This window comes from Macaca mulatta, chromosome X (assembly GCF_049350105.2).
Source record: "Macaca mulatta isolate MMU2019108-1 chromosome X, T2T-MMU8v2.0, whole genome shotgun sequence".
NCBI classification, from domain to species: domain Eukaryota; kingdom Metazoa; phylum Chordata; class Mammalia; order Primates; family Cercopithecidae; genus Macaca; species Macaca mulatta.
The window spans coordinates 48631295-48655993 of record NC_133426.1 but is presented as its reverse complement, the minus strand read 5'-3'; the positions used below and the strand labels follow the sequence as shown (position 1 = coordinate 48655993).

The following is a 24699-nucleotide window of genomic DNA, read 5'->3' as shown; positions in this document are numbered from 1 at the left end:
ATCTGAGCTCTCATCTCCGCGTCCACTGCCGCCACCACCATCGCTGGTCTGGACAATTGCAGCAGCCTCCTCACCACTGCCGTCCTCGCCCCCTCTCCTCAATCTGTCCTTACGGCAGCCAGAATGATCCTGTTGCAACCCAAGTCAGCCCAGGGCTCTCCTCTGCTCGGAGCCCTGCCGTGGCTCTCATCTCTCTCAGAGAAAAAGCCAGTCTTCTCCGTGCCCCACGAGGCCCTCCGGACCCTCCCTGACCTTACCACCTGCCACTGGCCCCTGGCTCACTCTGCTCCTGCCCCACTGGCTTTCTTGGTGTTCCCCACACACCAAGCAGCTCCCTCCTCAGGGCCTTTGCACCTGTTTGCTTTTCCCTCTGCCTTTAATTCTCCTCTTCCAGATGTCGTAGCAAGGTAAGGCTGACAGGTTTGGCCGGAAATGAAACGAGCCCTTGTTACATTCGGATGTTATATACATGGACCACGAAAGCAAGAACAGCCACAGATTCTGGCTCATGTCTCTTGGGCCGGGCAACACCAAAATGAAAGGGGCGAGATGACCACACCCCAGGTGGCAGGACACCTTGTTGCTGAGGAGCTCATTTCATGCTGCAGCTAAGCAGTTCTATAACCCAGAGGTGAGGGGTAGAAAGCCTCAAACCCCACCAGAACCTCAGGAGGTGGGGAGAAAACTCTCACAACAGGCTACTTGGTAGATAGGGAGGTGAATGGTAAATGGCCTCGTGAGAGCTCCCCACAAACCTTCCGTGCTCTGTGTTCCAAAGATTACAGGGCGTTCTGCCAAGACTTACATCAACTTAGCTGCGTGGCCTGTGTGGAGACGTGCAAGGGAGCCAGAGCACTGTGGAGGAACCATTCCCACGAACTAGATCACTGGATATCCTCCTTGACTGCTCTCCCTCAAACATCGGGTCTCTGTTGAAAGGCACCTTCTCAGAGTCACCTTCCCTGACTGCCATGTGTAAACCAGCACGTCTCACTCTCCACCCCAACCCTGCTTTATTTCCCTTAATGCTTCCCACTCCCTAACATTACATTACACAGCAATGTTTTAGCTTATTGTAGGTGGACCCCACCAATGCATGATTCCTGAGGGAAAGACATGTCCTGTCTGCTGTGGTGTCCCTATTGTTATTATGTGACACACAGAATAAATGCTAACATTGACTCCGTCCCAACTACCAGACACTGATCTAGGTGTTTCCATGTCTAAACTCATTGAATGGGCTACCTTTATTATCTCCATTTAACAGGCGAGGAGACTGGTGTTTAAAAGAGGTCCTGGGTTCGAGAGGAGAGAAATAAGGACTTCTGATGCTCAGCAAAAGGATGGTCTTTCTGCCTGAGGAAGCCAGGGGGGTCCTGAGGGCTGTCACTGGGGAGGGGAAGCAAGTAGGGTTCTAGAGCTAGTGTCTGGAAAATGTCAACTTTCTTTATTTTTATTTATTTAGTTTTTCTGAGACAAAGTCTCAAGCTGTCACCCAGGCTGGAATGCAGTGGCGTGATCTCAGCTCACTGCAACCTCCACCTCCCGGGTTCAAGTGATTCTCGTGCCTCAGCCTCCCGAGTAGCTGGGATTATAGACACATGCCACCACGCCTGGCTAATTTTTGTATTTTTAGTAGAGACGGGGTTTCACCATGTTGGCCAGGCTGGTCTCAAACTCCTGACCTGAGGTGATCCACCCACCTCAGTCTCCCAAAGTGCTGGGATTACAGGCGTGAGCCACCGCGCCCAGTCAAATATCAACTTTATTAATGAATGTCAGATATCGGGAAATAGAAGGTAGCAATTATAGAACAGGGCTTCTTGAGGCCTTTGGAGTAGAAACGCCTGTAACTAAGGAGAGGGCTGTGGGAGACACAGTGAGCCTGCAGAAAACACCTGAGGGTCTGCACTGCCCACACCAATGTGGAAGGGGAACAAACCACATCCCTGATAGCTTTCTTTTTCACTCTTTTAATGGAAAATTTCAAACTTACACAAAAGAATAGTATTGGTATAATGAACCTTCACAAAATCAAGTTTTAACAAGTTTAAGAAGAATGAAATCATATCAAGAGCCTTTCTGACCACAATGGTATAAAAGTAGAAATCAATAAAAGGAGGAAAATCAGAACACTCACAAATATGTGGAAATTAAACAATACTCTTCTGGCTGGGCACAGTGGCTCAGGCCTGTAATTCCAGCACTTTGGGAGGCCAAGACAGGAAGATGTGTTTGTGCTTTGTTTTTTGTTTTTGTTTATTTGTTTTTCAGACGGAGTCTCACTCTGTCTGGAATGCAGTGGCGCTCTCTCTGCTCACTGCAACCTCCGTCTGCCAGGTTCAAGTGATTCTCCTGCCTCAGCCTCTCAAGCAGCTGGGATTACAGGCGCCTGCCACCACGCTCGGCTAATTTTTTGTATTTTTAGTAGACACAGGGTTTCACCATGCTGGCCAGGCTGGTCTCAAACTCCTGACCTCAAGTGATTCACCCACCTCGGTCTCCCAAAGTGTTATGATTACAGGCGTGAGCCACTGCACCCCGCCAGGAAGATCTCTTGAGGCCAGGAGTTCAACACCAGCCTTGGCAACATAGTGAGACCCTTGTCTCCACAAAAAATAAAAGAATTAGCCGGGCATGGTGGTGTGTGCCTCTCAGCTACTCGGGAGGCTGAGGTGGGAGGATCCCTAGAGCCCAGGAGGTGGAGGTTGCAGTGAGCTGTGATCTTGCCACTGCACTCCAGCCTGGGTGACAGAGCAAGACCCTGTCTCAAAAAAAAAAAAAAAAAAAAAAAAGAAAAGAAAAGAAAAGAAATAAAGATCTCAAATAAACAACCTAACTTTATACCTCAAGGGACTAGAAAAAGAATGAAGTTCAAAGTTAGCAGAAAGATGGAAATAACAAAATCAGAGCAAAAATAAATGAAATAGATGAAAAAAATAGAAAAGATTAATGACACTAAGAGTTGGTTTTTTGAAAACATAAACGAAGTAAATAAAATCAGAAACATTACAAGTGAAACCACAGAAATACAAAGGACCTACCTGCCAGGCACAGTGGCTCATGCCTGTAATCCCAGCACCTTGAGAGGCTGAGGTGGGAGGATCACTTGAGGTCAGGAGTTCGAGACCAGCCTGGCCAACACGGTGAAACTCCATCTCTACTAAAAATACAAAAATTAGCCAGGCGTGGTGGTGTGTGCCTGTAATCCCAGCTATCCAGGAGGCTGAGGCAGGAAGGATCACTTAATTCTGGGAGGCTGAAGCTACAGTGAGCCGTGACTGTGCCACTGCACTCCAACCTGGGTGACAGAGTGAGACCCTATCTCAAATAATAATAATAAGCCTACTAAAGACTACTATGAACAACTGATACACAAATTGGATAACCTAGAAAAAATGGACACACTCCTAGAAATATACACTCTACCAAGACCGACTCAGGAATAGAAAATCTGGGCCGGGCGCGGTGGCTCATGCCTGTAATCCCAGCACTTTGGGAGGCCGAGGCGGGCGGATCACAAGGTCAGGAGATCGAGACCACGGTGAAACCCCGTCTCTACTAAAAATTACAAAAAATTAGCCGGGCGCGGTTGTGGGCGCCTGTAGTCCCAGCTACTCGGGAGGCTGAGGCAGGAGAATGGCGTGAACCCGGGAGGCGGAGCTTGCAGTGAGCCGAGATCGCGCCACTGCACTCCAGCCTGGGCTGGGCGACAGAGCGAGACTCCGTCTCAAAAAAAAAAAAAAAAAAAAAAAAGGAATAGAAAATCTGAACAGACCGGTAACAAGCAAGCAGACTGAATCATTCATCAAAAATCTCCCAACAAAGAAAAGCCTAGGACCAAGATGGTTTCACAGTGATATCTGCCAAGTATTTCAAGAAGGAGTACCAATCCTTCATAAATTCTTTCAAAAAATTGAAGAGGAAGGCCAGGAGCAGTGGCTCACGCCTGTAATCCCAGCACTTTGGGAGGCCAAACTGGGCAGATCACCTGAGATTAGGAGTTCAAGACCAACCTGGCCAACATGGTGAAAACCCATCTCTACTGAAAATACAAAAATTAACCGGGCATGGTGGTGGGTGCCTGTAATTCCAGCTACTCAGGAGGCTTAGGCATGGGTGATGCATCCCTGTAATTCCAGCTACTCTGGAGGCTGAGGTGGGGGGATTGCTTATTAAGCCTGGGAAGTCGAGGCTGGAGTGAGCCAAGATCACGCCACTGCACTCCAGTCTGGGTGACAGAGCAAGATGTCATCTCAAAAAAAAAAAAAAAAAAAAAAAAAAAAAAAGGTGGCCGGCGCCTGTAGTCCCAGCTACTCTGGAGGCTGAGGCAGGAGAATGGCGTGAACCCGGGAGGCGGACCTTGCAGTGAGCCGAGATGGAGCCACTGCACTCCAGCCTGGGAGACAGAGCAAGACTCCATCTTAAAAAAAAAAAAAGAAAGAAAAAAGAAAAAAAGATTTGCTAAACAAGCTTATAGTAGGGGCATTAATTGATCTTATAAAATATTGACAGATGTACTTATGCGTTTTTTTGTTTTTTTGAGACAGGGTCTTGCTGTTACCCAGGCCAAAATGCCACTCACTGCAGCCTAGACCTTCCAGGCTCAAGCAGTCCTCCCACCTCAGCCTCCCAAGTAGCTGGGACCATAGGTGTGCACCATCACACCCGGCTAATTTTTATTTTGGTTTAACAGGGGCAGGGGACAGGTGGCAGGTGGTGGGTGCCTCACTGTGTTGCCCGGGTTGGTTTGGAACTTCTGGGCTCAAGCGTTCCTCCTGCCTCAGCCTCCTAAAGTGCTGGGATGACAGGTGTGAGCCACCGTGCCCGGCCCCACGTCATGCTTCTAAGTTCCCCCAGTAAAGCACCCTTTACCAACAATTTTTGTCTGCCTTGTTTCTTGGCTCCTTCGGCATTTGGAGGTTTGCGTACAAGGCTCTTTCATGGGAACAATGAGTAAATGGATATATGTATTAAAAAACGAATGGACTCTTTCACAGCATATTAAATGTTTATTAATAACGGCATGAACTGCTTTTAACAATTTAGAAAAGACCACCCCCACCCCCTCGCCCGGCCCACAGATCCAGGGCACGTCCTCTAAGTAAACACAAATATTTTTGTAGTGAACTGTATGCCTATTCCCACTGAGTAAAGGTTGTAAGAAGCCTCAGGTCAGGTCTTACCATCAAACTTGAAAACACTTGGAATGCAGCTGGGCAGGGACTTGGGCAGGTTTTGTCTTGATAAGCAGGTAAGAATGGCAGAACACTGGCTGTCAGTCAATTTTTTTTTTATACACATGAAGTATTCACAGCAACTTATTTTAAAAACCTCTTTAAAAGTTCTACACCTTCACCCCCCCAACTCCCCAATCCAGAACATGGAACAAGAGTGTGGAGCTGTTTGATGAACTTGGTCTGCTCTTAACAATTTTTTTTTTTTTTTGAAGACCGAGTCTCACTTGTTGCCCAGGCTGGAGTGCAGTGGCACAATCTCGGCTCACTGCAAGCTCCGCCTCCCGGGTTCACGCCATTCTCCTGCCTCAGCCTCCCAAGTAGCTGGGACTACAGGCACCCACCACCGCGCCCGGCTAGTTTTTTGTATTTTTAGTAGAGACGGGGTTTCACCGTGTTAGCCAGGATGTTCTCGATCTCCTGACTTCGTGATCCGCCCGTCTCGGCCTCCCAAAGTGCTGGGATTACAGTCGTGAGCCACCGCACCTGGCCTGTTCTTAACATTTTACATTTAATACTCTTAGCCCCTAGGTCAGGCGCGGTGGCTCACGCCTGTCATCTCAACACTTTGGAAGGCTGAGGCGGGAGGATCACTTGAGGTCAGGAGTTCGGGACCAGCCTGGTCAACATGGTGAAACCCCATCTCCACTAATACAAAAATTAGTTGGGCATGGTGGCAGGCACCTGTAATCCCAACTACTTGGGAGACTGAGGCATGAGAATTGCTTGAACCCGGGAGGCGGAAGTTACAGTGAGCTGAGATTGCGCCACTGTACTCCAGCCTGGGAGACAGTGAGATCCTGTCTCAAAAAACAACAAAACACTCCTAACCCGTGTGGGGTGGGTGGTTATTTCCATTTTATGGATGTTAGTTTGAAACTGAGGCAGAGATTAGGAAGCAAGGATCTGCAGTGATTTCTGCCTAGGTGGGTTAGGAGGGGTGGGGCTTAGGACTTGAAAGCCTAATTGAAAACCAAAAGCCAATCTCTTTATTCTGGACCTTGACAAGAGATCTGGTGAATGGTTTAGATTTTTGGTACAGACAAGTTCCAGGGCTTGAAAGTGAAAGTAGTCACAGGCCATGCGTTTGGTCTTTGCAGGTCTTGGGGTACATGTTCTCAAGGTACCTTGAGTGTTTGGGGGGTTTCTAGCTTCAGTGGGTTCTTGACAGATGTGCATTAGTTGGATGCTGAGGTCAAACCAAAGTAGACCAACAAGGTTGGTGGGGGGTTGACCTCAAATCTGGAACTTTATTCATCAGGGACTATGGCACCATAGAAAACCGTGGGCTCTCTTCCTTAGAGCTGATAGACAGCCAGAGACTGGGACTCCCTGGGCTGGATGATCAGAAAGCACACTGTAAACACAGCAGCGCAGAGCAGGTTGAGAGCTGTTATACAAATAAATTTTGGTCTTTATTGATTTCACTTAGGGGGTCATTTTGTTGCAGGAATATTACTGATTATGGATCCTACCTCAGCTGACACCGGGGGTGAGAGGTACATTGCTGTCCTGAGAGGTGGGGAGCAGAGGACCCCCTCCAATCCCCCGACCTAGAAGGCATTCACAGTCCTCCTGCCAATTCTCACTACCTTAGCTCCCCAAAGGCCCAGAATAGGATGCCTCCTCAGACCAAGTATCCACCTGGTGGGCTTAGCCACAATGCCCCACAGCCTGGGCCTGGTTTAGTGGGTGAGGTGGAAGTTCCCGAGTCTCCATCCACCTGCCAAAGCAAATTCATGACTGGGTTACAGGAAAAAGGGATATTGGGGCCTGTCCCAACTAGCTGGGAAACTCAGGAGCCAGGCCTCCAGGACTGAGACTCACAATACAACACACCAGCAAAGGAATAGGCAGCTCAGGACAATAATGTCCTGGAATTTGCGAGCTGGTGGTAACTTGGCTCAGTATTAGCCAAGTGAAAGCCATGAACAGATATCTCTGTTCCAAACTAGAACAAATGGAGGGATAACGCCTATGGGGCCTCAATACAGCCACTAGAAAGAATCATGACTAAAGGGAGCAGAACTGAGGAACTAAGACCAGCTAGAATTACAAAATCACCACCAACTTACCACCCAAGACACACACACACCAAAAAAGATCAAATCTCTGTGACTGAAAGCTTTGCCAACTCTTATCAGTGGCTTTATATGCCAATTAATCTAACCCTCCCCAGAAAATGTAAAATGGCATGAGGCTGAAGTAAAATGACTCACCCAAATACCTGGGAAGTAGAAGAGCCCCACATAAATATTGGTATATGAGCTCTTAGCATTCTGTTTTCAAACCAGGCCTCTCTCATGGCCCTCATACACAAAGATGAGTCCAGTGCACCTTTCCCCAACCCCCATCATTTCAGGGGAAGGAATAAACTGGTACCACTATTTATGATAGGGATTAGCTCACGCCATGAGGTCAGGTGCTTATGGTCTCAGAACAATCCTGTGAGGACAGTGCCCATCTAACGCTCAGAGGCTAGGGAGATTCAAGCCCAATGATTAGACAACGGGACTAAGGTAAGAGACCAGCTTAGGAAACCCAATTCCAGCTGGCCTCAGGCCTCAACGTACACCTAACCCCCTTGCAGTCCCTGCCCACCCATCAACCAAATATTCTCCAAGCCTCCCTCTCACTGATGTGCCCCCATTATTTTCTGAGACAGAGTCTTGTTCTGTCACCCAGGCTGGAGTGCAATGGCATAATCTCAGCTCACTGCAACCTCCACCTCCTGGGTTCAAGCAGTTCTCCTGCCTCAGCCTCCTCAGTAGCTGGGATTACATGCACCCGCCACCACGCCCTGCTTTTGTATTTTTAGTAGAGACGGGGGTTTCACCATGTTGGCCAAGCTGGTCTCGAACTCCTGACCTCAGGTGATCGGCCCACCTCTGCCCCCATTTTTAATTTGGAAAGTGGGCTGAGTAAGAAAAAAGCAGGTTTTCAGGTTTCATCTTTTTAATAAGCTCTGTGAAAGACATCCTAAGCACTGTATGAGACACAACAGAATATTTTTTCTTCCAGTATTAAAAAAAAAAAAAAAGACATTTGCAAACATTTTAAAGCAACTCTTCTATATAATCAGTTTGATTATCTGAATTAGAAAATACCCCTGGATAATCATGTTATTGATACACTTTTCTTTTTTTTTGAGATGGAGTCTCGCTCTGTTGCCCAGGCTGGAGTACAGTGGCGCGATCTCGGCTCACTGCAATCTCCACCTCTGGGGTTCCAGCGATTCTCCTGCCTCAGCCTCCCGAGTAGCTGGGATTACAGGTGTATGCCACCACGCAGGACTAATTTTTTTATCTTTAGTACAGATGGGGTTTCACCATGTTGGTCAGGTTGGCTTGACGCACATTTCTTATAGGTACGTTTGGAAATTGCTTCCTAACCACAATAAACACTGTGTACAGGTTTTTAAAATGTCCTGGATACACATTAATTTTCTGAAACCAGTCTGGCCAAACTTGCCAGAATCAATTATTGCTAGCTCCAATAATCCTGAGAGGTCTAACTAAAAAACTGGTAAAAAGAAAAACACTCAGGCTCTACAAACGTTCCATAATTTGTCTTTAAATAGGCAGAAAAAATTTTTTAAAAGATGGAACTGTTAAAGATCTTTAACTACCTTGGCAGGTCAATTTAAAAACAAAAGGTTGATATGCTATAAAATAAGATGCTTCAGTGCAGCTCCAAAAACCTTTATAAATACAGCCATTTGGAAGGACGATCCTGGATCAGAAATTATTCCTTGTGTATCTGAGAACAGCAAGAGGGGGAGAATTGTGATGTCATGAAGAAACAGCTGACAACATGCTCACCTCCTAGAGCTGATACAGATGCTGAGGGTTGGACAACAGGGACACCCCTTCATTTCCTCCATCCCACACAAGACTAGAGGATTATAGGAGATGGGTTTTCAGATCCCACCCCCTAGCAAACGTGCTCTGACATGCACCTGAGAGCAAGGAAGGCCTAGGAATGGTGTTTGGTAGGTTGGCTGGATGAGGTATGAGGGCAGCAGAAATGCAGAGCAGTCTTGCCAGAAAAGGTGAGACAGTCATGACAGAGTGTGACAAACAGGTTTACTCAATGCCGATATCCAAGTCTCACCTACATTATGTGCATGTCTCATTTCAGTTGTCATAATTGTCTCTGTAATTTCCTCCTGAGTAGCGGTCATAACCACCCTGGTTTCTGGGAAAAAAAAAACCACACACACACAGTTTTCTGGGACTGCATTATACACCACTGTCATTAATTATATGGGTCATGTTTTATAGTATGTGTCATAACATAAACCTTAAATATCAAAAACACGATATGTTAAGCATGAGTATCATAGTAAACAGTTTTATGGCATACAATGTATATGCAGTATTTAAATCATAATATGCAGTATTTAAATCATAATACACGTTAAAGCAATATAGTTATATAACCCACGCAGCACAACATGTGTATACTTTACCATGTTACAACCATATGACCACACAATTAACTCAAAATGCTGAATTTCATACTCGTTTTAGGCACACATTAGTAACAGCAAGATGTGGTATGCATGAAAACCCAGGCGCTGAGTTCTTAAGGAGAGGGAATCAATAGCAGAACATCCCAGCCCCGAGGCTACCCACCTGCCATTATAGTCTCTGGAACGTCCATATCCATATCCATACCCTCCAGGTCTACTGTCATAATACCTGCCACTCCCATAGCCCTGGTCCCCACCACCTAGAACAGAAAAATATTTAAATGGCAGTTGTCCTCACCTAGGCAACTCTCCCTCTCACCCCATGATCAAAACTATCACTGCACTCACCTCTAGAGTAGCTGCGACCACGCCCATGGGCCCCAAAGCCACCTCCTCTGGTTCCCCGAGCAGACTTGCCTGCATGATCCACACGGATCTGACGACCATCCAGGGACTAAGTGTGGGAGACACAAGGAGGATAGGTTGGCAGTCAGGGCAGTGGTGAGGGAAGAGCAGGCAAGGGCAAGTGGGCAAAAGAGGCCAAAAATTCCTGCTGGGCACCAGGTTCTGGGTGCCATGTTCCAGAATAAGCTCCTTTACCCCAGAATGGTTTCATCAGGAGCTATAGAATCCCACACAAAATGACCTGAATGCACCATGTTCCCCTTGCTACTACTTACATCTTGACTGAACTCAGGCTGAGTTCTCCTCCCCACTCCTCTAAGCTGCCCGACTATCAGGGCTAGACAGACACCTCTCTTGGTTTGAGGCTTCAGAGTCCATGTCAGAAGACTCACGAGGTCCTCTCCGGGCCAGGCCCACAGGTCTGCAGACTCTACTACCTAAGCCCAAGGCAGGTCAACCATCCACAGGTGGCTTCTCGGCCTCATGCAGGACCAGTCGTCGCCTCCCAGGCGGCCAGGCTCTGTCTGCCGCTGCCCTCCACCCCCTAGAACAAAAGGCAGTCATGCTCCTGTGAGTGGGCACTGCGGGGCTTGGTGGCCACGCTGCCCCGAGCAGACACAGAAGGAAAAACAAAAAGAATGAAGGAAGCCGCAGATGGGGACAAGGTCCCTCTGCAGATAGGAGGCCCCACCTCTCCGTTCATGGCTCTCATGGCAACTGAAGCATGCTCTGGGTTGGTGAAGGTGATGAAACCAAAACCCCTGGACCGCTGAGTCTCCCGGTCCTTGACAACGACCACTATGAGAGGGAGAGAAGAAGGAGCGATGTGGACCAGTCAGCACCACAAAGGTTAAGTAGCAAAGGGTGGTCCGAAAAGGAGATGGCGGTAGGTAGGGAAAACGGAGCCCTCCCACCAATCCCGAAGACGGTTCCCCTCATCCTTAGTGGACACCATAGGCTTAAGAAGAAAAAGAACATGGAAGCGTGGGTCCTAACTTTTCGGTTAATACTCCTTGAAATACAAGGATCCCAGATTTTCTCTCACCAACCCCCATTGAGAGTCTGGCCCGTCTCACCCTCAGAGATAGGTCCGAAACTGCTGAAGTGGTCTTCCAGCGCTTGCTCGTCGGTGTTAAAGTTGAGACCTCCCACGAAAAGCTTTCCTTCTTCAGAGGACATGGCAGTTCAAGTCCTGTGGGAAGAACATGAAGAATGGTGGCAGGAAGGAGGAACAAAATGGAGACGTGAGAAAATAGCGAGACAGAAGGCGGAGAGAAGTACAGAAAATAAAAAAGAGGAACAAAATGGCTGGGCGCGGTGGGTCACGCCTGTAATCCCAGCACTTTGGGAGGCCGAGGCGGGCGGATCACAAGGTCAGGAGACTGAGACCATCCTGGCTAACACGGTGACAGCCCGTCTCTACTAAAAATACAAAAAAATTAGCCGGGTGTGGTGGCGGGCGCCTGTACCCCAGCTACTCGGGAGGCTGAGGCAGGAAAATGGCGTGAACCCAGGAGGCACAGCTTGCAGTGAGCCGAGAGAGCTTGCAGTGAGCCGAGATCGCGCCACTGCACTCCAGCATGGGTGACGGAGCGAGACTCCGTCTCAAAAAAAAAAAAAAAAAAAAAAAAGAGGAACAAAACATGGGTAACTACAGAGAAACTGGGAAAGAAGGCCAATAAGGTAGTAATCTGCGGAGCTGGCTCAGCGCAGCCACCATTAGGGGGCCACTATTGCGCATGCTCACACATCCACAGCCGCCACGCCCGTCATTTTGTGTCACTGCGCAAGCCCAGAACATCCCTGCGTTCCCTCAACGCCGGCAGAACAAGATGGCGGCGGCCACGTGGGATAAGGAAAGCAAGTGTCGGCTGTCGCGTGGTCACTGCCACCACCGACGCCACCCAGTCCCTCCCGAGGGGCCTCACACTCAGATACAGCGCGCTGGCCTCCCACTAACCGAAATGTTCACCTCCCAGCACGGGACCCGCCCGCCCCAGAGAAAGCCAAGCCTACGTGTCAGCGGCCATTACTCTCCCCACTCACTATCCCCCGGTCTCGGCCGGCGCGGCGCGTGTGTGGCGAGGAGCCGCCGTTCCGCAGGCCATACGCAACTTACCTGGAAATTAAAACGTAAAAAACCCGGACAGACGGCGAGCTTGGAGGAGCACAGAAAACAAGGACTGGTCTGCGCGGGAAGACGATTGATAAAGAGTACGTAGCAAGAACGTCCCGGAACGTTCCCCTTGCGCGTCCCGGCGTGCATGCTGATTGGCTGAGGCTAGCAGGGGCGGAGTGGCGGGGGAGAGGAAGGGACAGCAAAGTGAAGGGAGCAGTATTCTCTGCGAAATGGGGTGTTTCCGGAAATGGGGTCGACTTTTGCACAGATGGTGCACCCTAAACGTCAGCATCCCCCCCACAACCGGCTGAGCTGCCTTGATCTCTCCCACACAGGAACCTTCTCACTCTCATACTACTTGCCGTCCCTGACATCATCCTCCCGTCCTTGCCATCGTTTCCCCCGCTGGATCTGATGTCTTCCTCACCATCGCAATCGTCTTCCTCTAGGTCCCTGCCATTCTCTGATGTCAACCTCCTTCACCTTCTAGTTCTTTAACCTCGTACCCTTTAAAGGCCCGACATTTTATCCCCCACGTCACTGATGTCATCACCCTTCACAGTCCGTGATGTCAGACCGTACGTTTTAAGGTTTGACACTGACTCCTACTCTTTCTCCTCTGTGCTCAACATCTAGCCGCCTGTCATGCGACGTTTTTCCCTGGCGTCATTCCTTCTCATCTCTGACTTCAGCCCTCACCCTTGTCTGACTGCCCCCGTGAAGCCAGCCCCTTAATTTTCCCACCAATAGACTGCCTGAGATGGCTTTTACAAAACAGGATGCTGGCCGGGTGCGGTGGCTCACGCCTGTAATCCCAGCACTTTGGGAGGCTGAAACGAGCGGATCACGAGGTCAGGAGTTCGAGACCAGCCTGGCCAACATGGTGAAACCCCGTCTCTACTAAAAATACAAAAAAAAAAAACCCCAAAAAACAACAACAACAAAAAAACAGCCGGGTGTGGTGGCACGCGCCTGTAGTCCCACCTACTCGGGAGGCTGAGGCGGGAAAATCGCTGGAACCCGGGAGGTGGAGGTTGCAGAGAGCCAAGACCACACCATTGCACTCCAGCCTCAGTCAAAACAAAACAAAACAGGATGCTGCGATCTTCAGAGGTTGTAAATCCCAGTCCTTAGAGCAATTTTTGCTCTCTTCGAAAGTAACTGAGCCCTTGCCGGGCGTGGTGGTGCACGCCTGTAATCCCAGCACTTTGGGAGGCCGAGGCAGGCAGATCACAAGGTCAGGAGTTTGAGACCACCCTGGCCAATATGGTGAAACCCTGTCTCTACTAATACAAATAATAATAATAATAATTATTAGCCGGGCGTGGTGGTAGGCACTTGTCCCAGCTACTCGGGAGGCTGAGGCAGGATAATCACTTGAACCCGGGAGGCAGAGGTTGCAGTGAGCTGAGATCATGCCACTGCACTCCAGCTTGGGCAACAGAGCGAGACTCTGTCTCAAAAAAAAAAAAAGTCACTGAGTCCTTTATTCACAGAAGGGACTTTCGCAATACACAATAGACTTATCCCAAACAAGTAGTGTCTGAGCCCACTGTTCACAATTTGGTCTTCAGTGTCTTGGCCACTTTTACAATAAATGGATTTGACAGATTTTTCATTTCTGAATGCCACATCATTGAAGAATAGGTTTGTCCTCAGAGGCTAAATTTCTTATCGATAGAATGAATTTGCCCAACACAGACCAAATTTGCTAACATACAGAATACAGTACATCCATATTCCTGTTGGGGTAATTCCCATATTTATCTTCCTGTTGATTGTCAGGGATTCCTCACATAGTCTCATTATTAATCCCTTAGGTGTTGGAAATAGCCTCTCCAGCTCTGGCATTTGTGTTATTAACTTTGTTTTTTTTTTTTTTTTTTTTTTGAGACGGAGTCTCACTGTGTCTCCCAGGCTGGAGTGCAGTGGCGTGATCTCGGCTCACTGCAAGCTCCGCCTCCCAGGTTCACGCCATTCTCCCGCCTCAGCCTCCCAAGTAGCTGAGACTACAGGCGCCCGCCACCACGCCCGGCTAGTTTTTTTTTTTGTATTTTTAGTAGAGACGGGGTTTCACCATGTTAGCCAGGATAGTCTCGATCTCCTGACCTCGTGATCCACCCGCCTCGGCCTCCCAAAGTGCTGGGATTACAGGCTTGAGCCACCGCGCCCGGCCTGTGTTATTAACTTTGTAAACGGTAAACTTAGTTGAATAAAGATCCATAATTTTGATATAATCATTTTTCCCCCTATGGTCTGTGCTTTTTTTGGAGACGGAGTCTTGCTCTGTCGTTCAGGCTGGAGTGCAGTGATGCAATCGCAGCTCACTGCAACCTCTGCCTCCCAGGTTCAAGTGATTCTCCTGCCTTAGCCTTCTGATTAGCTGGGATTACAGGCGTGCACCACTATGCCCAGCTAATTTTTGCATTTTTGTAGAGACAAGGTTTCACCATGTTGGTCAGGCTGGTCTCAAACTCCTGACTTTATGATCCGCCTGCCTCGGCCTCCCAAAGTGCTGGGATTACAGGCGTGAGCTGCCATGCCCGGCCTGGTCTGTGCTTTTAAAGAAATAATTCTCTTCCCCAGGTCACAAGATGTTCCCCTACAGTTTCTTTTTTCTTTCTTTTTTTTTTTTTTGGACAGAGTTTCACTCTTGTTGCCCAGGCTGGAGTACAATGGCACTATCTTGGTTCACTGCAACCTCCGCCTCCTGGGTTCAAGCGATTCTCCTGCCTCAGCCTGCTGAGTAGCTAGGATTACAGGCGTGTGCCACCATGCCTGGCAAATTTTTGCATTTTTAGTAGAGACAGGTTTTTGCTATGTTGGCCAGGCTGGTCTTGAACTCCTGGCCTCAAGTGATTCGCCCGCCTCGGCCTCCCAAATTGCTAAGATTACAGGCATGAGCCACCGCGCCTGGCCACATTTAGGTCTTTAATTCATGTGGAGTCCGTACTTGTATATGGTGTGAGATAGAGCTACAATTTTATTTTTCTCTATGTGATGAGCCAGATGCCCCATCACCATCTATTAAGCAATCTGTCCCATCCCTGTGTGTTTGTTACCATCTCTATCATATATTAAGTTCCATAGATATATGGGTCTGTCTCTGAGGTGGTTTGTTGCTGGTTTTGTTGTTGTTGTTGTTGTTGTTTTTAAGAGATAAGCCCTGGCTGGCTCCTGGCCTCAAGCATTCTCCCCAACTCAGCCTCCTGAGTCACTGGGATTACAGGTGAGGACTATCGTACCTGACTTCTGAGTTGTTGTTTTTTGTTTGTTTCTGTTTTTTGACAGAGTCTCACTCTGTCGCCAGGCTGGAGTGCAGTGGCGCGATCTCGGCCCACTGCCACCTCTGCCTCCTGGGTTCAAGTGATTTTCCTGCCTCAGCCTCCTGAGTAGCTGGGATTACAGGTGCGCACAACCACGCCCAGCTAATTTTTGTATTTTTAGTAGGGATGGGGTCTCACCATGTTGACCAGGATGGTCTTGATCTCTTGACCTCGTGATCCGCCCACCTCCGCCTCCCAGAGTGCTGGAATTACAGGCGTGAGCCACCGCGCCTGGCCCTGAGCTGTTTTTTCTCTTTTTTTTTTTTTTTTTTTTTTTTTTTTGAGATGGAGTCTCTCTCTGTTGCCCAGGCTGGAGTGCAGTGGCCTGATCTCAGCTCACTGCAAGCTCTGCCTCCCAAGTTCACGCCATGCTCCTGCCTCAGCCTCCTGAGTAGCTGGGACTACAGGTGCCTGCCACCACGCCCGGCTAATTTTTTTGTATTTTTTAGCAGAGATGGGATTTCACCGTGTTAGCCAGGATGGTCTCCATCTCCTGACCTTGTGATCCGCCTACCTTGGCCTCCCAAAGTGCTGGGATTACAGGCGTGAGCCACCGCGCCTGGCTTTCTCTTCTAAATAGGTCTACTTCTTAGCTCTTCGGCCAATATAGGTTTTTTTTTTTTTTTCTTTCTTTCTTTTTTTCCTTTTATTACTAACGCCTTTAGTATGTCTTAATATCTAGTGGGCAAATCCCCATCATAACTCTTTCTTTGAAGGCTGTCTTAGCTGCCCATGATTCATTAGTATTCTAAATTCTAATATAAGTGTATTACAGTTCTAAAAAAAAGAAGTAATGAGGCCAGGCATGGTGGCTCACGCCTAAATCCCAGCTACTTGGGAGGCTGAGGCAGGAGGATCGCTTGAACCCAGGAACTGGAGCCTGCCGTGAGCTATGATCATGCCACTGCACGCCAGCCTGGGCAACGAAGTGAGACCCTGTTTCAAAACAACAACAAAAAGTAATGGAAGTTTTATTGAGATTGCATTGAATTTTTACATTTTGGGAGAAATAATGTCTTTTTTTTTTTTTTTTTTTTTTTTTGGGATGGAGTTTTGCTCATGTTGTTCAGGCTGGAGTGCAATGGCACGATCTCAGCTCACCGCAACCTCCGCCTCCCGGGTTCAAGCAGTTCTTCTGCTTCAGCCTCCCGGGTAGCTGGAACTACAGGCACCCACCATCATGTCTGGCTAATTTTGTATTTTTAGTAGAGACGGGGTTTCTCTATGTTGGTCAGGCTAGTCTCGAACTCCCGACCTCAGGTGATCCACCCACCTCTGCCTCCCAAAGTGCTGGGATTACAGGTGTGAGCCACCGTGCCCGGCCAAAATAACATCTTAATAATATTAACTGTGGAGGTTTTAAGATATGGTCACACTCTGATACTGCACTTGTCAGGAGTTGGAGCCTAACTCCCTTCCACTTGCATGTGTGCTGGACTTAGTGACTCAATTGTAAAGCACAGAATGAGGTGGAAGTGATAGTGTGTCATTTCCAAGACCAGGTTGTAAAAGGCACATCTGCTTCCTGCTGTCACGCAGATTGCTCACTCTGTGGGACATTAGCTGGTATGTCATGAGCAGCCCTGTGGAGGGATCCAGGTGGCAAGAAAGTAAGGCCTCTTGTCAACAGCCATGTGAGCAAGCCTTCTTAAAGGTGGATCCTAGCCTTCAGATAACTGCAGTCCTGGCCAACATCCTGATTGCAGCCTCATGAGCAGCTCTGAGTCAGAACCACCCAGTTAAGCCACTCTCAGAATCCTGACTCTCCGAAACCGTGTGAGATAATAAATGTTTATTGTTTTAAGCCACTAAGTTTTGGGATAATTTGTTAAAAATAACTTACATATTACCAAAATCCAGCAAAGAGCATGAAATGTCTCTCTTTTATTCAGATCGATTTCTATTGTTAGAGTTTAAATTCTTTAAAATAGAGGTCTTTTGCATTAAATTCATTCCTACTTTTTTTTTTGTTGGTTGTTGCTGCTATACAGAAATGCTTTTGATTTTTACAGGTTGATGTTGATTTTGTATTGGGAAACCTTGCTGAACTCTTTTTTTGTTTGGTTTTTTTTTGTTTTTTTTTGAGATGGAGTTTTGCTATTGTTGCCCAGGCTGAAGTGCAGTGGCGTGATCTCAGCTCACTGCAAACTCCACCTGCCGGGTTCCAAGCGATTCTCCTGCCTCAGCCTCCTGAGTAGCTGGGATTACAGGCATGTGCCACCACGCCCAGCTAATTTTTTGTATTTTTAGTAGAGATGGGGTTTCATCATGTTGGCCAGGCTGGTCTCGAACTCCTGACCTCAGGTGATCCACCCACCTCAGCCTCCCAAAATGCAGGGATTATAGGCATGTGCTACTACGCCTGGCCGCTGAACTCTCTTATTAGTCCTTTTCTTTTTTTTTTTTTTTTTTTTGAGACGGAGTCTCGCTCTGTCGCCTGGGCTGGAGTGCAGTGGCCGGATCTCAGCTCACTGCAAGCTCTGCCTCCCAGGTTCACGCCATTCTCCTGCCTCAGCCTCCCGAGTAGCTGGGACTACAGGCGCCCGCCACCTTGCCCGGCTAGTTTTTTGTATTTTTTTAGTAGAGACGGGGTTTCACCGGGTTAGCCAGGATGGTCTCGATCTCCTGACCTCGTGATCCGCCCATTTCGGCCTCCCAAAGTGCTGGGATTACAGGCTTGAGCCACCGCGCCCGGCCTTATTAGTCCTATTAGTTATTTTTGTCATTCTGTTGGTTTTTTTTTTTTTTTTTTGAGACAGAGTCTTGCTCTGTCGCCCAGGCTGGAGTGCAGTAGCCGGATCTCAGCTCGCTGCAAGCTCCGCCTTCCGGGTTCACGCCATTCTCCTGCCTTAGCCTCCCGAGTAGCTGGGACTACAGGCACCCGCCACCTCGCCCGGCTAGTTTTATTGTATTTTTTAGTAGAGATGGGGTTTCACCGTGTTGACCAGGATGGTCTCGATCTCCTGACCTCGTGATCCACCCGTCTCGACCTCCCAAAGTGCTGGGATTACAGGCCTGAGCCACCACGCCCGGCCTTTTTTTTTTTTTTTTTTTTTGAGACGCTCTGTCACCCAGGCTGGAGTGCAGTGGTGCAGTCTCGGCTCACTGCAAGCTTGGCCTCCCACCATTCTCCTGCCTCAGCCTCCTGAGTAGCTGGGACTACAGGCGCCCGCCACCACACCCGACTATTTTTTTGTATTTTTAGTAGAGATGGGGTTTCACCATGTTAGTCAGGATGGTCTTGATCTCCTGACCTTGTGATCTGCCCGCCTCGGCCTCCCAAAGTGCTGGGATTGTAGGTGTGAGCCACCACGCCCAGCTCTGTTGGTTCTTTAAGGTAGTCACTCATATCATTTGCAACTGAGTTTTATCAATTCTACAATGTATACCTCATTTCTTTTTCCTTATAGCATTAGCTGGTTTTATATTAAAGAGTAGTATTGAGTGAACATCCTTGCCTTGTTCCTGATCTTAAAGGGAAATGCATTTAAAAATTCTCTATTGGCCAGGTTTGGTGGCTCATGCTTGTAATCCCAGCACTTTGGGAGGCGAGGCCAGTGAATCACCTGAGGTCAAGAGTTTTAGACCAGCCTGGCCAACATAGTGAAACCCCGCCTCTACTAAAAATACAAAAATTAGCTGGGTGTGGTGGCGGGCGCCTGTACTCCCAGCTACTTGGGAGGCTGAGGCAAGAGAATTGCTTGAACCCAGGAGGTAGAGGTTGCAGTGAGCCAAGATCGTGCCATTGCACTCTAGCCTGGGCAACAAGAGTGAGATTCCATCTCAAAAAAAAAAAAAATTCCCTATTAAGCATTTTTGCTGTAAGATTTTGCTATGTATGAAGTTAAAGAAGTTTTCTTCTACTTCTGTTTGCAAAGAGTTATTTATTTTTTTCTTGTAGAGATGGGGTTTTGCCACGTTGCCCAGGTTGGTCTCAAACTCCTGGGCTCAAGTGATCCACCTGTCTCAGCTTCCTAAACTATGGGGATTACAGGCATGAGCCACCATGCCCAGCACCCTTTTAAATATCATAAACAGGCACTGAACCTTATCAAATCCTTCTCTGATTTGAGATTATCATATAATTTCCTCCTTTATTAATATGGTAAATTGCATTCACTAATTTTTTTTTTTTTTTTTTGAGACGGAGTCTCACTCTGTCACCCAGGCTGGAGTGCAGTGGCGCGATCTCGGCTCACTGCAAGCTCCGCCTCCCGGGTTCACGCCATTCTCCCGGCTAGTTTTTTGTATTTTTAGTAGAGACAGGGTTTCACCATGTTAGCCAGGATGGTCTCGATCTCCTGACCTCGTGATCCACCCGCCTCGGCCTCCCAAAGTGCTGGGATTACAGGCTTGAGCCACCGCGCCCGGCCTTTTTTTTTTTTTTTTTAAGACGGAGTCTACCTCTGTCACCTAGGCTGGAGTGCAGTGGCACGATCTCGGCTCACTGCAACCTCCACCTTCCAGGTTCAAGCGATTCTCCTGCCTCAGCCTCCTGAGTAGGTGGGATTACAGGCACCTGCCACCATGCCCAGCTAATTTTTGTATTTTTAGTAGAGACGGGTTTTGCTGTGTTGGCCAGGCTGGTTTCGAACTCCTGACCTCGTAATCCACCCGCCTCAGCCTCCCAAAGTGCTGGCATTACAAGTGCGAGCCACCACGCCCAGCCTGCACTCACTAATTTTCTAATTTGGATCAATTGTATTCCCGGGATAAACCCTACTTACGATTTAAAACAAAATGCACTATTTAATTCAGGTAGCTAATATTTTATTAGAATTTTTGCATCTATATTCATAAGTCCAGTGGGTCTATAACTTTATTGTTTAGTATTTTCTTTATGTGGTTTTAGAATCAAGACTATTTTAGCCTCATAAAATGAGGTATACAGCTTTTTCTCTTTTCCTATTTTCTGGAACAATTTGTATAAGATGGGAATTACAGTTCCTTGAAAGTTTGATAGAACTACAATCTGCAAAACCATCTGGGGCTGGGCCTGAGGCTCTTTATTACAATAAGATGGGGAATCTTTGATTATCATTTTAATTTTTCCTAAAATTTATTGTTACATTCAAGTTATATTCAAGCTTTCTATTTCTTTTTGCATTCATTTAACCACATTTTAATGTTTCCCGAAATTTTTGCTTTTCATCTGTGTTTTTTTTTTATTTTTTTATTTTTTGTTTTTTTTTTTTTGTTTTTTGAGACGGAGTCTCGCTCTGTCGCCCAGGCTGGAGTGCAGTGGCGCGATCTCGGCTCACTGCAAGCTCCGCCTCCTGGGTTTACGCCATTCTCCTGCCTCAGCCTCCTGAGTAGCTGGGACTACAGGCGCCCGACACCGCGCCCGGCTAATTTTTTGTATTTTTAGTAGAGACGGGGTTTCACCGTGGTCTCGATCTCCTGACCTTGTGATCCGCCCGCCTCGGCCTCCCAAAGTGCTGGGATTACAGGCGTGAGCCACCGCGCCCGGCCTCATCTGTGTTTTCAAGTGTATTAGCTTACAATTTGTAGCCTTTTTGTATCTGTAATTTTCCTTTGTTACGCATTTTGCATTGTGTTGTTTTAAATCAGTCTCGGGAAAGGTCTATCATCATTAATTATTTTCAAAGTACCAGCTTTTTTTTTTTTTTTTTTTAGATGAAGTCTCGTTTTGTCACCCAGGCTGGAGTGCAATCTCAGCTCACTACAACCTCTGCCTCCCAGGTTCAAGTGATTCTCCTGCCTCAGCCTCCCAAGTAGCTGGGATTACAGGTATGCACCACCACACCTGGCTAATTTTGTATTTTTGTTTCTCCATGTTGGTCAGGCTGGTCTTGAACTCCTGACCTCAGGTGATCTGCCCACCTTGGCCTCCCAAAATACTGAGATTACAGGCGTGAGCCACTGCACCCAGCTAATTTTTTTTTGTATTTTTAGTAGAGATGGGGTTTCACCATGTTGACCAGGCTGGTCTCAAACTCCTGACCTTCAAGTGATCTGCCTGCCTTGGCCTCTGAAAGCACTGGGATTACAGGCCTGAGCCACTGCACCTGTTTTTTTCTTTATTTTTCTTTTTTTTTTTTTTAGTTTGTTTTTTATTTATTTATTTTTGAGATGGAGTCTTACTCTGTCACCCAGGCTGGCGTGCAGTGGCACAATCTTGGCTCACTGCAACCTCTGCCTTCCAGGTTCAAGCAATTCTCCTGCCTCAGCCTCCTGAGTAGCTGGGACTACAGGCATGCCCCACCATGCCTGGTTAATTTTTGCATTTTTAGTAGAGACGGGGTTTCATATGTTGGCCAGGCTGGTCTCGAACTTCTGGCCTCTAGTGATATGCCTGCCTTGGCCTCCCAAAGTGCTGGGATTACAGGTGTGAGCCACCGCACCTGGCCTATTCTGTTAATCTTTATTATTACTTAACAATTCTCTATTGTATCTTTTTCCATCATTACATTATTTCCTCCACGACTCAATCCTTCGGGTTTGTTCCTCTGCTTTTTTATCAACTGTTTTTCTTTTTGAGAGTCTCCATCTCTGTCACCCAGGCTGGAATGCAGTGGCACAATCTCAGCTCACTGCAACCTCCGCCTCTTGGATTCAGGTGCTTCTCCTGCCTCAGCCTCCTGAGTAGCTGGGTTTATAGGCACATGCCACCATTCTAGGCTAATTTTTGTATTTTTAGTACAGACAGGGTTGCACCATGTTGGCCAGGCTGGTCTTGAACTCCTTGCCTCAAGTGATCTGTCCGCCCCGGCCTCCCAAAGTGCTGGGATTATAGGCAGGAGCCACTGCGCCCAACCTATTTTCTTAGCTATTAGGATAGCTATCTTAGCTTTCTTTGGGCTTTTAGTGTGCTATATCCTTTCATTTTCTTTCTTTTACTTTTCTTTTTTTTTTGTTTTTGAGACAGTCTTGCTCTGTCGGCCAGGTTGGAGTGCAGTGGCCTGATCTCGGCTCACTGCAAACTCCGCCTCCCAGGTTCACGCCATTCTCCTGTCTCAGCCTCCTGAGCAGCTGGGACTACAGGCGTCTGCCACCACATCCGGCTTTTTGTATTTTTAGTAGAGACGGGGTTTCACTGTGTTAGCCAGGATGGTCTCGATCTCCTGACCTCATGATCTGCCCGCCTCAGCCTCCCAAAGTGTTGGGATTACAGGCATGAGCCACCGCGCCCAGCCCATCCTTTCATTTTCAACATTTCTCAATCTTTGTGTGTGTGTATGCTGTTGGACTTTTTTTTAAAATTCAATGAGGGTCTCTGTGTTTCAAATATTTTTATAATTACTACTGGGACATCTCATTCCATATTCTCCATTTACACTTTTTAAAAAAATTTTTATTTTTGAGACAGGGTCTTGCTCTTGTCACCCAGGCTGGAGTGCAATGGCACGATCTCAGCTCACTCCAGCTTCAACCTCCTGGGCTCAAGTGATTCTCCCACCTCAGCCTCCCAAGTAGCCAGGGCCATAGGGATGCACCACCACACCTGTATTTTATGTAGAGATGTATTTTATGTAGAGATGGGGTTTTGCCATGTTGCCCAAGCTGGTCTCAAACTCTTGAGCTCAAGTGATGTTCCTGCCTCAGCCTCCCAAAGTGCTGGGATTACATGCATGAGCCACCACGCCGGGCTGTTTTGTTTTTGTCTACCATCATACTCACACCTAACATTTTTGGGGGTCCTTTTTATAATCTCTAGTTCCTGTTTTATATTTTAATCTTTTTTTTTTTGAGACAGCATCTCGCTTTGTTGCCCAGGCTGGAGTGTAGTGGCTCACTGCTCACTGCAACCTCCGCCTCCTGGGTTCAAGCGATTCTTCTGCCTCAGCCTCCCAAGTAGCTGGGACTGCAGGCGTCTGCCACTACACCTGGCTAATTTTTTGTATTTTTAGTAGAGATGGGGTTTCATTGTGTTAGCCAGGATGGTGTCATCTCCTGACCTCGTGCTCTGCCCACCTCGGCCTCCCTAAGTGCTGGGATTACAGGCGTAAGCCACCACGCCCAGCCCTATATTCTAATAGTTTTTATTTATTATGTTTATTTAAAATTTTTCATCTGTTTCAATACTTCTGCTTCAGATATTATACGTTACCCAGTGTAGGAGCCTGCCTCCAATATAGCCCCTGATGATTCCTGCCTCATGGTATTCATGCCCTGTATAGTCCCCTCCCATGTTGTGCTAGGGTTGGTCTATGTGACCAATAAAATACAGTAGAAGTGATGGTCTGTCTTTTCTGAGGTTATGATAGACATTGTGGCTTCTGTCTTGGTCACGGTCTCACCTGCTCGTTAGGATGACATATTGTGAGGAGCCCACGGAGATGCTCAGGTGGTGACAAACTGAAGCCTCTTGCCAATGGCCCTGTGAGTGGGCCATGTTGGAAGTGGGTCTGTCAGCCAAGTGAAGCCTTCAGCCGACTGCAGTCCTGGCTGTCAACTTGAGTAAAACGTCAGGAGAGACCATGAGTCAAAACCACCCAGCTAGGCTGCTTCCAGATTCCCGACCCTCAGACACTGTGATAGTTTTGTTGTTGTTGTTGTTGTTTTGAGACGGAGTCTCACTCTGTCGCCCAGGCTAGAGTGCAGGGTCACAATCTTGGCTCACTGCAACCTCCGCCTCAGGGTCACAATCTTGGCTCACTGCAACCTCCGCCTCCCAGGCTCAAGCAATTCTTTTTTTCTTTTTTTTTTTTTTTTTGAGACGGAGTCTTGCTCTGTCGCCCAGGCTGGGGTGCAGTGGCCAGATCTCAGCTCACTGCAAGCTCCGCCTCCCGGGTTTAAGCCATTCTCCTGCCTCAGCCTCCCGAGTAGCTGGGACTACAGGCGCCCGCCACCTCGCCCGGCTAGTTTTTTGTACTTTTAGTAGAGACGGGGTTTCACCGTGTTAGCCAGGATGGTCTCGATCTCCTGACCTCATGATCCACCCGTCTCAGCCTCCCAAAGTGCTGGGATTACAGGCGTGAGCCACCGCGCCCGGCCTCAAGCAATTCTCTTGCCTCAGCTTCCCCAGTAGCTGGGACTACAGGTGCGCCACCATGCCCAGCTAATTTTTTGTATTTTTAGTAGAGATGGGTTTTTACCATGTTGGCCACGCTGGTCTCAAAACTCCTGACCTCAGGTGATCTGCCTGCCTCGGCCTCTCAAAGTGCTGGGATTATA

General features: G+C 47.9%; 1 protein-coding gene and 1 long non-coding RNA gene across 3 annotated transcripts; one reads left to right on the top strand and one right to left on the bottom strand.

The window, feature by feature from the left end:
• Window positions 1–1963: 1963 nt before the first annotated feature.
• Window positions 1964–7917, top strand: LOC144338594 (uncharacterized). The gene is made up of 2 exons (XR_013412840.1): window positions 1964–3121; window positions 3934–7917. It is a non-coding gene; the product is annotated as an uncharacterized LOC144338594 (long non-coding RNA).
• A 257-nt stretch (window positions 7918–8174) lies between these two features.
• RBM3 (RNA binding motif protein 3) lies at window positions 8175–12352 on the bottom strand. Of its 2 annotated transcripts, none has more exons than XM_015127315.3 (7): window positions 12236–12325; window positions 11193–11308; window positions 10808–10914; window positions 10060–10165; window positions 9875–9971; window positions 9355–9434; window positions 8175–8996 (listed from the first exon to the last, which is right to left on the bottom strand). In XM_015127315.3, the coding sequence occupies exons 2-6, from the start codon at window positions 11293–11295 to the stop codon at window positions 9374–9376; spliced, it is 474 nt and encodes a 157-aa protein (XP_014982801.1). In that variant the 5' UTR covers window positions 11296–11308; window positions 12236–12325; the 3' UTR covers window positions 8175–8996; window positions 9355–9373.
• Window positions 12353–24699: the final 12347 nt, after the last annotated feature.

Bases quoted from the DNA above. Each gene is read 5' to 3' on its own strand.
- RBM3 (XM_015127315.3), bottom strand. From the start codon at position 11,295: ATGTCCTCTGAAGAAGGAAAGCTTTTCGTGGGAGGTCTCAACTTTAAC. The intron at 10,915-11,192 runs GTGAGACGGGCC...TCCCTCTCATAG, and splicing joins TTTCGGACCTATCTCTGAGG to TGGTCGTTGTCAAGGACCGG. The intron at 9,435-9,874 runs GTGGGTAGCCTC...TTTTTTTCCCAG, and splicing joins TCCAGAGACTATAATGGCAG to AAACCAGGGTGGTTATGACC.